Source organism: Nannobrachium achirus, assembly GCF_963921795.1.
Source record: "Nannobrachium achirus genome assembly, chromosome: 11".
Taxonomy (NCBI): domain Eukaryota; kingdom Metazoa; phylum Chordata; class Actinopteri; order Myctophiformes; family Myctophidae; genus Nannobrachium; species Nannobrachium achirus.
In genome coordinates, this window is record NC_137820.1 from 22191557 (window position 1) to 22206997 (window position 15441).

The 15441-nt window shown below is 45.8% G+C and overlaps 1 protein-coding gene across 1 annotated transcript in view; it reads right to left on the reverse strand.

The window, feature by feature from the left end:
* The window catches only part of mapk8ip2 (mitogen-activated protein kinase 8 interacting protein 2), a gene marked incomplete at both ends in the record, with an annotated part of 62040 nt that overhangs the window by 8437 nt on the left and 38162 nt on the right, over positions 1 to 15441 (reverse strand). The window contains 6 exons of the mRNA XM_080737692.1: positions 616 to 824; positions 1612 to 3826; positions 4396 to 4599; positions 5373 to 5457; positions 6404 to 6637; positions 15161 to 15266. Of these exons, the coding sequence (XP_080593818.1) occupies positions 616 to 824; positions 1612 to 3826; positions 4396 to 4599; positions 5373 to 5457; positions 6404 to 6637; positions 15161 to 15266 (3053 nt within the window). The remainder of the gene's footprint in view (positions 1 to 615; positions 825 to 1611; positions 3827 to 4395; positions 4600 to 5372; positions 5458 to 6403; positions 6638 to 15160; positions 15267 to 15441) is intronic.

A 15441-nucleotide genomic window follows, 5' to 3' on the forward strand; every position in this document is an offset into this window, starting at 1 on the left:
TCCCTCTCTCATTATGCGTGCTGATGTAAGCTTGCGACTGGTTATTTTACTGTTGGCACACATGATCAGGGGAGTCACAAGGGGGGGGGGAGTGGGACTGAGTTACTAGGGCCCAAGGTGGAGGAGAGGCCTTAATTATTTTATACTTTAGTTATTGAAAAATAGCAGATATACAAGCTCACAGCATGGCATCGAGTGCCGCGCAGCAAGCTTGTAGATCTGCTATTTTTAAAAAGTTGTGAAAATGTTCGCAAATCTTTGAATATATGTATTTTTTAAGCAAACATTTGTAACTAAAATTTTGGGATCCCTGGAACTATATATTTTGAGATGGGGGTCCGTGGCCAAATACATATCATTTTGGGGGTCCTTCACACGATTTTTCAAAAATAGACGATCTACAAGCTCGCAGCGCAGCACTCTGTGCCACGCTGTGAGCTTGTATATCTGCTATTTTTCAATAGTTAAAGCACTAAGAAGAACATTCATGGGGCGGGCCCCGCAGTGAATCCTTATACCCAGGGCCCAGAATTTGGTGCGACACCCCTGCACATGATGATGACAGAGGCTTCCAGTAAAGCGCTATGCGAGTCAGTATCTCTGCATGTGACTCACTGGAGGAGCGGGAGGTGCTGTTGACGAAGACGTTGAGGAACTTCTTGGAGAACGGCAGGTCGGCCTCCGGGGAGGAGTCCTCCGAAGAGCTGAGGATCTCCGACCGCAGCTCCTCGCCGCCGCGGCCGTAGACCACCTGGCCGGTCCCCAGGGGCTCCTCGTCGCACAGTGTGGACAGCTCACTGTCATCACTCAGAACCGAAGTGCATCTGGGAGGAGACATGATGTGGAGACGTGTTAGGTACACACAGCAGACAACAGATCGCCAGGACCATATCGTTGCTGTCGGGGAGAAACGTGCGTGTCCAAAACCGTTACTTTTCAGGAAGTGGAAAAAAAAAAAAACCTGTGTTCCAGTATTCACAAGCTCTTTGTTAATACTTTTCATTGGTTAATTATTCATAAAAGCAACAGACTGACTTAACCAATTGGCCTTCATATTTGGGGAATGTCATTATAGGAAAACAATTGCTTTATAGCAATAGTAACATTTATTATCTCTGCACCCTGTTAAATAATAGTCTGTTTCATGACTTTCATCATAATAATATAGATGATGCTGTTTCATAGCAATATAAAACCAACGCATCTCACAATATGATGATAAAACCACGGCATGGCTGGTCTTATTATGAAAACATCGAACAAGTGCGCAGTGCGCTGTGTGTGTGTGCGCGTGCACGCACGCACGTGTGGTGAGAGACGGATAATCATTAGCGCCCGCGTCGTACACAATTAGAATAAAAACAAATGTAATATTGGCTATGTATCGGGGATGCATCCTGGTGAAATATCTGGCAGTGTGTGATCCCTTGTCCGTGATCAATCTTGTTGGCGAAAACCACAACGATATTATGACAGCCCGATTTCAAGAAAGTCACTTGTGTAGTGTGAAATACTCGATCTGATGACTCGCCTTAATGTCACAGCGATTCAAATATATTTCAGCTTCCAAACTTTATTACATCAATCATATTGACCTTGTCTAAAACATACCTCCTTAGGCTGACCAGCTCCAGAGTGGTATTCTCATCCACCACAAGTGTGTACTTCATGGAGTCATAAGCCAGTCCCTCGTCATCTGTCTGCAGTCTCACACCCAGGTCTTTCTCGCACAGCGGGTGGTCCTGGTCTGACAAGGGCAGATTCCGAACGCTGTCATCAATGGGCGGTGAACTGTCGAGATAAAGGTCACTGCCCCTGTATGACGACTGCTTCCTCAAGTCACTCATGAAGGGAGAGCAGTCCTCCTCCTCATCGTTGTCCGTGGAATAAGTGAGGCTGAAGCAGCGATTGGTCTGGGCAGTGGGGATGTCCAGTGTCAGGCTGTTTTTGACCTCTGTGATGCGCTCCAGGGAAGCTGAGGTTCGACCCGTGGGCTTGGGCTCTGTCTCTCGTCCCTCGTCCTTGTCGCTGACCACGCTCTCACTGAAGCTCGGCGAGTCAAGGTCCTTCCTCCCCTCCAGCATCATCAAGTCGTTATCGGGCTCCCTGGTGTCGTCCTCTTCATCGTCTCCCTGTCTCCTGGCATTTTTCGAAGGCTTGGTCTTCAAGTTCCTCTCAGAGTCTTTAATGATTTGGGCATGGCTTCCTTTGTTGAGGTAGCGCTCCACAATCACAGGGGCGATGGTGTCAGCGGTGGGGTTGCTCAAATATAGACAGGGACCAAACCTGTCATTGCCTTTCAGCAGTTCTTCATCGGAAAGTCTTGCACTCATCTCCCTCTCCTCTGCCTCCTCCCTTCTTCTCCTCAGGTCATCCTCGCCCTCTTCCTCTGATCCCTGCATCCACGATTGCTTCCCTTCTTCTTTGAAGCTCTCCGCCTCAATGTCCGAGGATGGCGAGATGGTATCGGAGATCGACGCTTTCCTCTTGAAGCACTCCTCGGGACAGCTGATTGGGTAAGACCCCTCTGAGATCATCTTGTTGACCAAGTTGCTGAGCAGCCAGGGCGAGTCTGAGTTCTCACTCAGCTCATCTTCGCTCTCTGACTCTGAGTCTCCCTCACTTCCATCATAGTCATCAGAGTTGGGCATGAGCCTGGGTCCTACTGGCAGGTAGAAGGAGCGTTTGAAGCTCTCCAAGCCATGGTCTGGTTCTATCTCCAGCACCATCTGTCTGGAGAGGCTGTCCTCACAGTGCTGGGCTGGGGGCAGAGTTTCATCTGGGTCGGCATGGGGCTCATAAGACTCATCATCCACATTCTGTAGCCCCATCAGAGCCTGTCCGTCATCATAGGGCTCTGGCGGGAGGTAGGGCGAGTCCACAGGGGAAGGTGTTGCCAGGGTGGGTGAAGGTAAGGGAGATGGAGATGGTAGAGGATAGCCTTCTTTAATTGGTTCAGGCTGGCCCAGAAGCAGAGATGCCTTCAGCCCCACAATGCCGCTGTCCTGTTCTAACTCTGTATCTGGGTCCAACTCCTGGTCCGAAGTGGGCGAACTGGCCTCCTCAATGGAGTTGGTGAGGTGAGAGGAGCGTCCGCTGCTACTGTCGTCACTGGTGAGGTCAAGCTCCGTCTCTGAGATGGAGGAGATCATGTTGGATACCAGAGGACCTCCACAGGCGAACGCCGCCTCCAGCTCCCCCTCAATGTCGGAGTCTGACCCGGGGGAGCTCAGGTCCTGATCCGGGTCTGATGTCACATAGCTCCGCTTAGCGTTCATGTCGGCGATCCCCGGGTCTGAGGACGGAGAAGTGGAATCGTTAGCTGCTGCCTCGTTGGCCGTGGCTGAGCTGTTGGATCGGTCGAGCGTATCCGAGCGACTGGAGGACAGGTAGCTGGAGAACGACGCGAGCTCGGAGGGCTCGATGGAGGGGAACTCCACGTACGTGGAGCTGTGGTTCTCCTTGCACACCAAGTCATAGGTCTCCTTACGCATGAACTCCACCTCAAAGTCCTTCTCCAGCTCCTCGTCGGACAGAGGCGTGTCGGCGCCGTCGTTGGCTCCGATGGGCGCAGTGGAGGACAAGCAGTGGCTGGTTCCGTCCGGGTCATTCTCCAGCTCCGGGTCCAGGCCGGACTCACTGGTGACTGTGTAGGTGTCGGTGGTGCATCGGGTCGCATGCTTGTGGCCGCTGTTGAGGTCGTGGTCCACCTCTGTGTCGGAACACTGCGAGTGCTCGTCCACCGAGGGAACTCTGGAGGTCTGGATCGTCAGGTCTGTGATGACATCACCAGGGCAGGTGTGAGACTTGTGCTGACCGAATGAACCTGCGAGAAAGGAAGGTGTAGAGAAACAGAGACGGAAATGATGAGAGTAGCCGAGGATGAGAGTAGGAGTAATGAAGACATGATGTAATGAGAACACAAATACATCAGAGTAAAGAATTAGACGTGAGGAGAGCATGGAATGGTGGGAGCCAGAGAGGATGAGATAATGAAAGAGTCGAGAGGGAATGAATAATGAGAGGCAGGGTGCAGGGAGGAGGGAGAGAAGAGACAAGATAAAGGAGCCAATAAAAATGACAGTTCATTTAAGTTCACAGTCGGTGATGGAAGGATGGGGGATGAATAAAAAACATATACTGTAGATATAGAGTTCAGCAAACTATCAATATCAAAATTGAAATAAAATTGTGCTTCCCAAAAGTACAAAGATCCAATTTGAGGAAGAATGGCGGATACAAAACAATCGTACAATCAGTACAAAACAATCGTGTTTTGTTGAACTCGTATATCGCAAAGGGTGTCCAAATTCACATCACGTTACTTCACAGCACGTCACGACATTCATGTTAATGGGATGAGTTCTGGACTTTGACGGTCGGCCATCTCGTTACCGTATTCGGGCCTCTCCCGCCTGTTACCCTCCATGTCGCAGAGGAGGGGCCTGCGAGGGGACTGAGGGTGCCCGCCCTCCCCTGCCTGTTTTGGGGGAGTACCTTTGCTCTGGGACCCTGGTGCTAGGGAGACTGGGGCAGCTGGGCACTGTCCTGTCACATGACTGCCATCCTCCAAGCACGTGTGGGTGGGCGACAGACGGACTGAAAGCAGAGCACACTTTAATAACTATCGGGACGTTTCTTTTTGTCATGTTAAAGGGATAGTTCACCCAAAAAATGACTTTTTGTCTATCGATTACACACGCCATGGAGACTTGAATTCATGGATATTCTTTTGTTTTTGTCACATTCCTTAGCCAATAATTTGATGACCAGCAGAGGTTTCCTATGGAGACACAAAGCGGCTGCTTTGTTCCCTATGGAGAAACAAAGCGTCTCCTCAAATTACTGGCTTAGGAATGGGGTGAGTCTCCATGGGGTGAGTAATCAATAGAAATAAAGTCAATATGGGGGTGAACTATTCCTTTAAATCAACCACTTTCAACCCCTGATGCCCCTAATTTGGACATGTAATTATTGGTGAAATTCTCTCTCTCTCTCACACACACACACACACACACACACACACACACACACACACACACACACACACACACACACACACACACACACACACACACACACACACACACACACACTCTCACACACACACACACACACACACACACACACACACACACACACACACACACACACACACACACACACACACTTCAAAGCACTGCAGTAGGGAAGAGCTCATGAGAGTGATTATTTTAAAGCCCCCAATTGTTTTTTTTAATATATATGTATATAGTGAAATAATACATCTACAAGCGGTTAACCATTCAATTCACCACATTCACCATCAACCAAAACAATGGGTCAGTCTAGACTAGAGCTTCAACAGAGCTACAGACAGTAACTTCTCTCACCTTGAGAAGAAGGGTTTCGTAGGGAGTCCTGCCAGCTTCCTTTCTTTGGAGACAGACTGTTGTTGCTGTTGTTGTTCAGGGAATCCTGATGAGAAAGGAGACAGTGTGCGATGTAATTGGCTTATACAGGATCAATGCTGAGGTCATGCACTCTATTGTGTTTACAGAATGTTTGAAATTATTGCCCGGCCATTGTCCAAGGTTATGCATAACCGAGAGTGATAATTTGTTCATCACATGACTCACATACATCCATTTTAGACCTAATTTAGTTACAAAGGCAAGGAGAGAACAGCACTTGATCAAGCGGTTATTAGATATCAGCCCCCCCCCCCCTTCTTCCAGTTAAGGGGGAGTTTTTCGTTGCCACTGTTGCAAAATTGCTTACTCAGGGTGGGGTCTCCGCTCTGGTCTCTGCTCCTTCTGTAAAGTGTCTTGAGATAACTTGTTATGATTTGACACTTTAAGCCATTAAGGCCTGGAATTATTTTATACTTTAGCTATTGAAAAATAGCAGATATAAAAGCTCACAGTAGATCTGCCATTTTTGAAAAATCGTGATTTTGAATATTTCTTTTTAAAAGCGAACGTTTGTAACTCAAATGTTTGGTTCTGAGTGGTCCCTGGAACAACATATTTTGAGACGGGGGGTGTCCGTGGTCAAATACAAGTCATTTTGGGGATCCTTGACATGAAAAAGTTTTAGAAACCACTGATTTAGAAGACATTTATAGAATCAAAAACATTCAAAGACTTGCACAGATGTTGGCGATTCTTTTCAAAAATAGCAGATCTACAAGCTTGTATGAGCTTGTATATCTGCTTGTATATCTGCTATTTTTCAATAGTTAAAGAATTAAATAATGGTTAAAGCGGTTCAAATCTACAGTGACAGAGATTTTGCGTTCAGGTCTAAATGGATGAATTGAACAGAATTGAACAGAATTGAATTGAATTGAACTGAACTGAACTGAACTGAACTGAACTGAACTGAATTGAAGTGAAGGGAAACGGGCTGTTGTTCTCCAGACCTGTGACACAGCAGTGGTGAGGTTCAGAGTGGTGGGCCTGCTCTTCAGAGTGCCCAGAGTAGGGGAGGTGGGAGGGGAGGCCGAGGGGGAGGGGGGCACGTCGGGGTCCACCTCCTCCTCCTCATCGTCCTCGTCCTCGTCGTCCTCGTCGTCGATCATCTCAAACTCCTGGAAGTCGTCCTGGAAGGAGCAGATCGGGTGGTGCATCTCGTTCTTCTCCAGAATGAGACAGTCCTGGTGGAGGAGGTAGAGGGAACGTCAATGAATGCAGGCGTTAAAGAAAAAGATTAAAAGAGAGCTATGAAGGAGCCACAGTAGCCACTGACCCTATTTTACCAGTTTCACCTGCTGTTCCTTGGAGAAGAACAATAATGAGTGCAATATTCTTTGATTGAGTGCAAACACACAGAAACACTACCACACAGACACACGTCCACGCGTACACACACGCACGCACGCACGCACAGCACACACACACGTACACAATCCAAAGCACTGCAGTAGGGAGGTACTCTTGTTAGTGAATATACATAAACAGTCAAAGCAGATTCTGCTGATGTCTTATTTTCTGTATCCAGGTTCTGAGTGCGTGTGCATGTGCGTGCGCGTATGTGTGCGTGCGTGTATGTGTGAGTGTGCGCAGGCGTGAGTGTGTGTGGGCGTGAACGAGTGTTCTGACTTTCTGAGGTGGACGAGGATGTATGTGTGTACGCGTGGATGTGTGGTGTGTCCGTGCACACTCACAGGCACGCACACTCACAAGAATACGTGTGCATGTGTGTGCATGCACATGTGCACCTACTGTATGTCTAGGCAATAGGTATAGAGACACATTATTGTGAGGTGGGATGGGAGAGTGAAGCTACATGCAGCGTTCAGCAGTGTTTTTAGAAATCTCCTGGTGAGGGCAGAAAGGTGAGAGCCGGAAACACTGAAAGCACTTAGGGATACAGTGAGAGCACGCAGAGAGCGGAACAATGGAGCCGTCTCAGGTGGACCGCCCAAAAGACAGAGAGGAGACATCAGATGGTGTATGTGTATGTGTGTGTGCGTGTGCGTGTGCGTGCGTGTGTGAAAGAGAAAGATGAGAGAGAATGGTGATAAAGGACAGTGAAGTGGGATCAATAAAGCCTCTTGGGTTTCAGTGCCTTTACAGGACAGTGGTAAAGTACATTATTTTTAAACCCCATTGCACCTCTGCAGGAGCATACAGCACATGTGTGTTGTGTTGTGTTGTGACTTGTGTATTCAAACTAATTCTTGATTCTACAGTGGATGCATTAAAGAGTGGGCTTCTACGACTTAATATAATGCATTCTTTTATTTCATCAATATGGATGAAGGTAAAATGATTAGAATGCGTGACTCTACACGCTCTATGCTCTTCTGCAGCATAACGCAATTTCAAATGTACCATACTGTAGGCTACTTCATTAATTCAGTCCTCTACAGTTGCCTAACACAGGGTAAAACCAACCACTCTCACTTTCCCCATGATCCTGCAGGTATCGCATGTTTCTTTCTTCATGTAATTGTTACTCTGAGAATGCACCAGTCTAACCAAATTGCCCCCCCAATATGGTCAACTTTGTTACATTTTAATAATAATCTCAGAGTTAAAGCTGCAATCCATGAAATGCATTCCTAGTATTCGAACGTAGGTCTCTCTTGTGTTGGAGACACAAATCTACCGGCGAGCTAAGACAGAACGCTCGCTTGGGCAGGGGAGATATTGCGTTCTGATCTTCAGGCAATACCACGCGTGATTCTACGCGTGTTCCAACCCAAACACAGGACTGCTTTTCTCAGTGGAAGAGTATAGGGAGACCAGGGACGTGCAGAGAATGTTAGGAAGGCAGGGTCTGAAATTTCTAAAAGGTCCTTTTGGTGAAAATATCGAAAATAGCTTGGAGGTCAGCTATAGCTACGTACAGCATGGATTTCTACACAGAGAGGGCAATTCTTTCAACATAAGATGCTGAATTCAAGTTCAGGAGAGTTTGGACAGGGCAATTCTCTTGAATGCTGCCTTCAGGTATAGCAGGGAAAGAGGGCATTTGCATTTCTTTCACCATAGTAAAAACTGCATTCATGGTCTGGAGAGGGCACTTTTTACAGGTAAAAGGGCAGGGGCTCAAGCCCCCTTTGATGCCACCTCCAACCACTGCAGATGCACTAGTTATTGTAAGTTATGTTCTCAAAAGAGTTCCAAATTGCAGCCTTAAATTACCAGTGAGGATTTTACAGTGTAGTTGGCACAAACGCCACATCTCTCCATCTTGAATCTGACAGTAAAAGCACAGGGGAAGGATCCATCCTGCTCTGCTTTGCATTTGGAACAGCACAGCACTTTCTCCTTGTCTCAGAGACCCAGTGCCAGCCTCCAAGACGAGGCATCATCGCACAGCTCTCCACTGGTGATCATCCACCTCCTGACACAATTTTGCTGATGTGTACCGAAAAGCCTCTTAATGCCATGGTGACAGAAATGAACGCTCGATCTATAGGCACACACGTGCACATCGCCCAGTTTACACGTGAAGCCCGTATTGTTCCTCTCTGCTTCTCTCCTGTTGCAGGGGTGATGGAATTACCTGTTATTCATCATCATTAGCCGTGTGACGCAGTGTTTTATTATCTGTCATTATTATCAGCGACAGTGTAGGTCATCATAATACAAATTCAACCGCCACAACAAACTAGACTCGACACTCTATCACTGTGAAATCCTGACCTACAGTAATACATCATTTGCCAGAAATGATGATCTATAATATCTTCTAGCATCTTGGGGTCCATCAATAAGGATGTGAAAAGCCACACAACTGTCTGAGGTGAAGGAGATACACACTGTAATGAAAGCATTATTTAGCTAGCCCACCTGGCAGATAGACAGACAGACAGATAGGCACAGGGGAGAGGAAGAGAGAGAGAGAGCAGCTATAAATATGAGTTGTTTCCCTTTGAGAATCGATGCTCATGGTCTCAGGTTCCCAAGGACACCCCATCTCTGGTCCCCATGACCGCCCACCATTCAGCAGACTTACGCAAGCACGACTCTGCTTATGGAGGGCCGATGATTGAGATTGAATGAGATTAGCCCTCTTTCATGCTCCCAGGGATTGGACCGACTAATCGTATTCAATGACAATGAAATTACAGTATGTCATGCAACCACTCTGTGACTGGCTATGCTTATATCATATCACACACCTACATCTGAACAACACACACATTATGAGAAAACATGCGTGCATGCAAACACAGCAGGTTAATATTGCACAGCTCCTACATATTTTGGACTAAAATCACACTGTGACCTGACGGTCGCTTATCTCCCGATTAGGGAGTCTTACTGGTATTGTATCTTAATTATAAGTAACCCAACAGCTATCCTTAAAAACACAGACTTATGCGTGGGTTTCTGCTCTGCAACGCGAGCGCAACAGTTCAGTGACCCTGAACGATGACCAGTTCTAATCTGACATTCTGTTTCAGACCGGAGGCTCGTTCAGCATGGCTGATGCTGCATCCATTAACTCTGCTGAAGCGAATCACAAGAGAGAAACATGATAGCTCGTCAATGACTACAGCGCTCTCGGAGGAGAGAAGTAGGTTGATGGTGCACTGAGTACATACTGGTAGCTCAAGTGTCCAGCTGATACAAGGAGGCAGTGGACAGCTGAGGGAGTCTTGGGAGATAGGATAGCCCAGGCATGACGCATGCACAGCAATTTGTGTGATGACAACTGGTGAGAGTGAATTATATGGAGCTGTAATATTAGGACTAATGAGGTGTCTCATCATGAAGAGTTTTCTTTTTTTCCAGATCTAACAAGGAAGTGACCACCAGTGGATAGTGAGAGAGAGTATGGTACAGTATGGTGCAGTAGTTACTTATTAACAAAATGAATGGTGGTTCTTCAATGGTTCTTTAGGGGCCGGTAGAGGTTCAGAACCTATTAAGCTCCTGTATGGTTCTTTAAGAGGTTCCTTAATACTGTTTCTTCAGCACCTCTAATGGTTGTACATCTTTTTTATATTAAAAGGGTGCAGGCAAATAACGTGACAATGTTTCGATGTCAATACATCTTCACCTTCAATGTTTTTATTTAAAAAAGACTGGGATCTTAACCAAAGATAATCACAAGTGTGTTGTTCTTTGCGCCCATTATGACAATGATACTGTCAATGATTTTGAGCATATCTGTACACGTGTGTTTGTGGGCATGTGTGGTCACACATGTACACATCAAACATTCTTGGGGCATTTGGCGGGTTAGTATAGTGGGTTGTATGAGTTGTGATTGCAGCTTATTATTGATCAACCACTTACGACCCAACCAATGATTCCAATGATAAGAGAGTGGTCTGAAATGGCCCTCCATTTATCAATGACATCACTGTGTCAGTAAATGTCCTACAGTGGTTCCCAAACCTTTTAGCTCAAGACCCCAAAGAGAAATTAGACGTTTGGCCAGGACCCAAACAAATGAAAATAGCAGATATACAAGCTCACAACGCGTCGCTTCGCACCGCATTGTGATCTTGTAGATCAGCTATTTTCATTTTTGTTTTCTTAGATTTTTCTTTGCTTTCTTAAAGAAATTACTGATTTTCTTTTTTAAATGCTTTGAAATGAACAACAATAGGAAACAAAAACATAAAGGGACCCATAAAAATGTGTCCACAACACACAAATGAGTCTCGACCCAGTGTTTGGGAAACAGTGCTCTACAGTATCTACACATTTGAAAAATAAAAGATAGCCTTGTGAAGGTGAACCGAAATGTTGTGATTTCCTTTTAATTGCATTTGAAGACAGTGTGCAGGGGTTTTTCTTTTCCATCTCCACATGTAAAAAACAACACCAGGCCTGCTGTGGTAGCCGAGATACAAACACCATCGCTCTTCAGGCGTTTGCTCTGGCACTTCCTGAATAATACATGTACACAGGTGTTCAATCAGTGCCCAGGGAGAGACAGAGATGGATATTTGGGAATAACAGGAAGTGGAGAATTAGAGGTGAGATGGTAAAGATGCAGAGGGTATCTGTGTGTGCGTGCGTGCGGTGCGTGCGTGCATCACGTGTGTCCGTCCTCATCACAAACTAAATTTAAAAACTCAAAAACATTCTCAGTAAACTTCCATAAGCCACTCAAGCCTGGCCTTTCATTATCTCAGTGTTGTGACATTCAGAAATAAATTAGATCCGGGTCCGTTTTATTGAGTTAGAAAAACATGAGTAAGATCTCCATTACAGATTATCTCTAATTGCCTGTCTCTGGGCTCTGCTTAGTAAAAGGATTGAACATCTCAATGCTAAACAGTTTAAAATGTTTAGTTTGAGAGTGAAGTGATGGGTAATGATCGAGTCTGTAGAGATGTGCAAGTGGTTGCGTTATGCCAGATTTATATTTGGTTTAAATCAGGCGTTATGCGTACACGCACACTCTTCTCACATGTGTCTATGCACGCAGGGACGTGTCACTAGAGGTCAAGCACTAATATAAGAGGGCTATGCAGATTAAAACCTGAACCCCCGTAACAAATGGGAGTTTACCCGAGCTGGGGATTGGGCAGGGGAAGGATAATCCCACAGTTTAGATTGGCTGTTAATCCTAAACATCAAAGACTGTTATGACTGAATCATACCAAGTCAAAACCCTAAGAGCCACTCTGCCAACCTCAGTGTTATCTTGGTACAGAAAGAGATTGGATAACCGCTGCTGATGACCTGACAAACTGTCCTCTGTCCCACTGATGATCAAATGCATGCAAAACCGCATGCGGGCAGATGTCTCTTTCACTCTGTCTTTGCTCTTGTTCTTTTGCTCTCACACACACACCCTCACAGCTGCACACTGACCCACAACCACACATACGAGCACACACGCATGCACGCACGCACACACACACACAGAACCCCTGGCTTATGGCCATGCTCTCTAATCCAGTGTGTCCGCTATCCCATGTCAGCAGGATAACTCTGTGGGCCGTGATGGTGGGGACGGGGCTGTGATGTAACATAACAAGGACTGACACTGTGTAAAATGAGCAGTCAGGGCCTGTGCTGTGCCTGGCTAGGGAAGTTAGTCTGCATTTATTTGAAGGCGTAAAACTGATCATGACTGACTGACAGACAGACAGACAGACTGAGGCAGACAGTAAAATGCAAAAGCATTCATGTTTTACTATGACCTCATTGGCAAGTAAAACATCCCCATCTCTGAAGCCTCTCTCCCGCAAGAATTTCAGGGCATGGGCTTTTCTCACACACTAAATAATGATGCTTTGTTGAAAAACCCTCACCAGCATCCATATCAGAAAAATAGCTTGGCTTCTCTCTTGCTCGGATTAACGTGATGGTAGCAAAAATACAAAATAATAATAATAATCTGATTTACAGATTTATGCCACAGAAGCTTAACGTGCAGGAACTGACTCTCTCAGCTAAATCCCACTTGCCCGGGCAGATGAAGGAGTGTGAAAAAGTGAGAGGGGGAAGAGAGAGAGAGAGAGAAGGGGAAGAAAGGCAGGGGGTGGTGGAGGAGAGCTGAGGTGGGAAGGAATCTGAGCTCCGTCTCCGAGCAACGCTCTGCGTGGCAGAGAGGGAAGGGAAGGGGAGACAAGAGCGAGGGAGGGAGAGACAGACGAGGTGGGGGGGAGTGGATTGTCTCTGCATAGCAGCAAACTGCTCTGGGTCACCCGCCCTCTGCTGCAGCCATGGCTCCAAGCCACAAGCTTGGTATATACTGTACATTTACATCTCAAAGGATGGAGGAGGGGAAAGAGGAACAATACTGTATATACCTGTATATATATAAAATGTATGTTAATTAGTAACGCCAAGCAGGGCCTTGGCGAGTTAGGGCCTGGGTTTGATGCCTGGGATCTCCATATATGGGCATAAGGGGTCCTTCATTAATATACCGGTATATCCATATACATATATATGGACTTATTACTATTAATGGAAGGTAGGGTGTAAATCAGAGCAAAGTAGGCTTTTGAGCCAGTTAGGGCCTGGGATTGATGACATCAGAAAGTGGAACAGGAAGTGATGTCACAGTGACGGTATGGATATCCAGGGTTTGATCTTTGATGAGGTGATGTAACGTGACATCACTTCCGTTACGGAAGGACAAGCTACGACATTTCTCATGGTATACTGTGATCTTCGGTCGCAATGAGATGATTGCTTTGAGGGACAAGTGTAATTCAGGATTAAGGGGATGATACATGGGGGAAAATAAAGGAAGGGAGCGGAAATGAGCCTTATACGACGAACAGCGGGAAAGACGAATTTCTTCAAGTTCACAACGCACCTCTGTTTTCGAGCGATTTGAAAATGTGTTTTTTTGCCAGACCCATGAAATGGGTAGGCCTACATAAGCAAATGTCGGTCTGTCCGGGTTTTCTATATAAAGGGTATATATGATGATGACATGATGATGACATGCCTACAAAAGGCATGATGTCATAAATGATGATGACAGACAGAGGGTTGGCAGAACCGGGGTCTGGCACAACCAGGTTGACCTGGTCTAGTTTTTGTTACATTTTGGGAAAATCGGTGAAGATTTTGGAAGATGATTTTTTTTTTTATTATTATATTATAATTTCATGCCCAAAATAGGTATGCCAGGTAGACAGGGGTTAATGAGCTGTGGTTAGTGGTTGTTTTCGGAAGGGTTTTATGTTCTGGTTTTATGTTCTGCTGTATCCACTTATGTGGATACAGCATAATCATCGTTGTCGGGTGGAAACCTTGTATGTCAAAACCGTTTGTTTTGTATTCATCATTTAAAAAATGAGTTATACTAGTGAAAACAGCCGATCTACAAGCACACAACGCCTCACACCGCGAGGCGGTGTGTGTTTGTAGATCTACTGTTTTCACTACTTTTGTGCAACGGCCTTGTATGATGAAGCAGGGCTTTGCTTTGGGAAAAAATGTACAAATTTGAAACTTGGAGATAAGAGGTTTCTGCCCGACAGTGACCATAATGTATTACCCACTCCCACTCTGCACCAGCATAACATCTTTCTCATTTAGTCCCTGCTTTCCACCCATGTTAATCATGATATGGACTACTGGCACTCTGAGACTGTAGCCACTAATGTAATGACGACCAGCTGAGTGACTACTGACACACTTAACCTACATCCATATATCCAACCACAGAAGGTATTCTCTTCTGGTCTTCTCACTTTCACTCTTAATTGCTCATTCTCTAACACTTTATTTCTTAGTCTATATTTTCTGTTTTCCTGCCTCAAGCTTTATTTTATCTCCATATGTATTTTACCTCTCTCATTTACGTCCAATTAACAAGGTCTACATGAGGTAATCTACACAGTAACACAATGTGTGTGCGCGCGCACGTGCATATGTGCGTGTTCTGCATTCAGCAGGGGCCATCAAAAGTATAGCCAGTTGAACACAGAGCTGTATGCAGTTCAAGTGTACATACAAAAAATGCCTACAACATTGTAATACTGAACTGAACTTGAATATGAATTTGTATACACACAGTATACAAATTCATGTATACATGTTTATAACTCACCAACAAAGCTGTGTGTGTGTGTGTGTGTGTCTGTGTGTGTGCGTGCGTGCGTGCGTGCGTGCGTGCGTGCGTGCGTGCATGCGTGCGTGCGTGCGTGCGTGCATAAGAGAGAGAGAGAACAAAACAACAAAGAAGCTAAATGCTTTAAGACAGATTAGAAGAAAGAGATAAAAGAGAGCCTTGCCTTCTCATATGGGTCAGAGTCATAGTTGAGTCCAATCCCACAGTCGTCTGTGATCTCAGACAGATCCTCATCATCAAACTCCTCCAGACTGATATCGTGGGTTGGCCTGTGAAAACACAAGAGAAACATCATCTCATAAATATTAATATTCTACGGTCTACTGTATCTGTGCTGCCATCACTGGACACCCCAATGGTGGAATTTCTTCTTGATTCATGTCCGCCTTGGCTCTGGGTATGCCTGTTACGAGATATTACCTTGTCTTAGACTTAGACTTATGC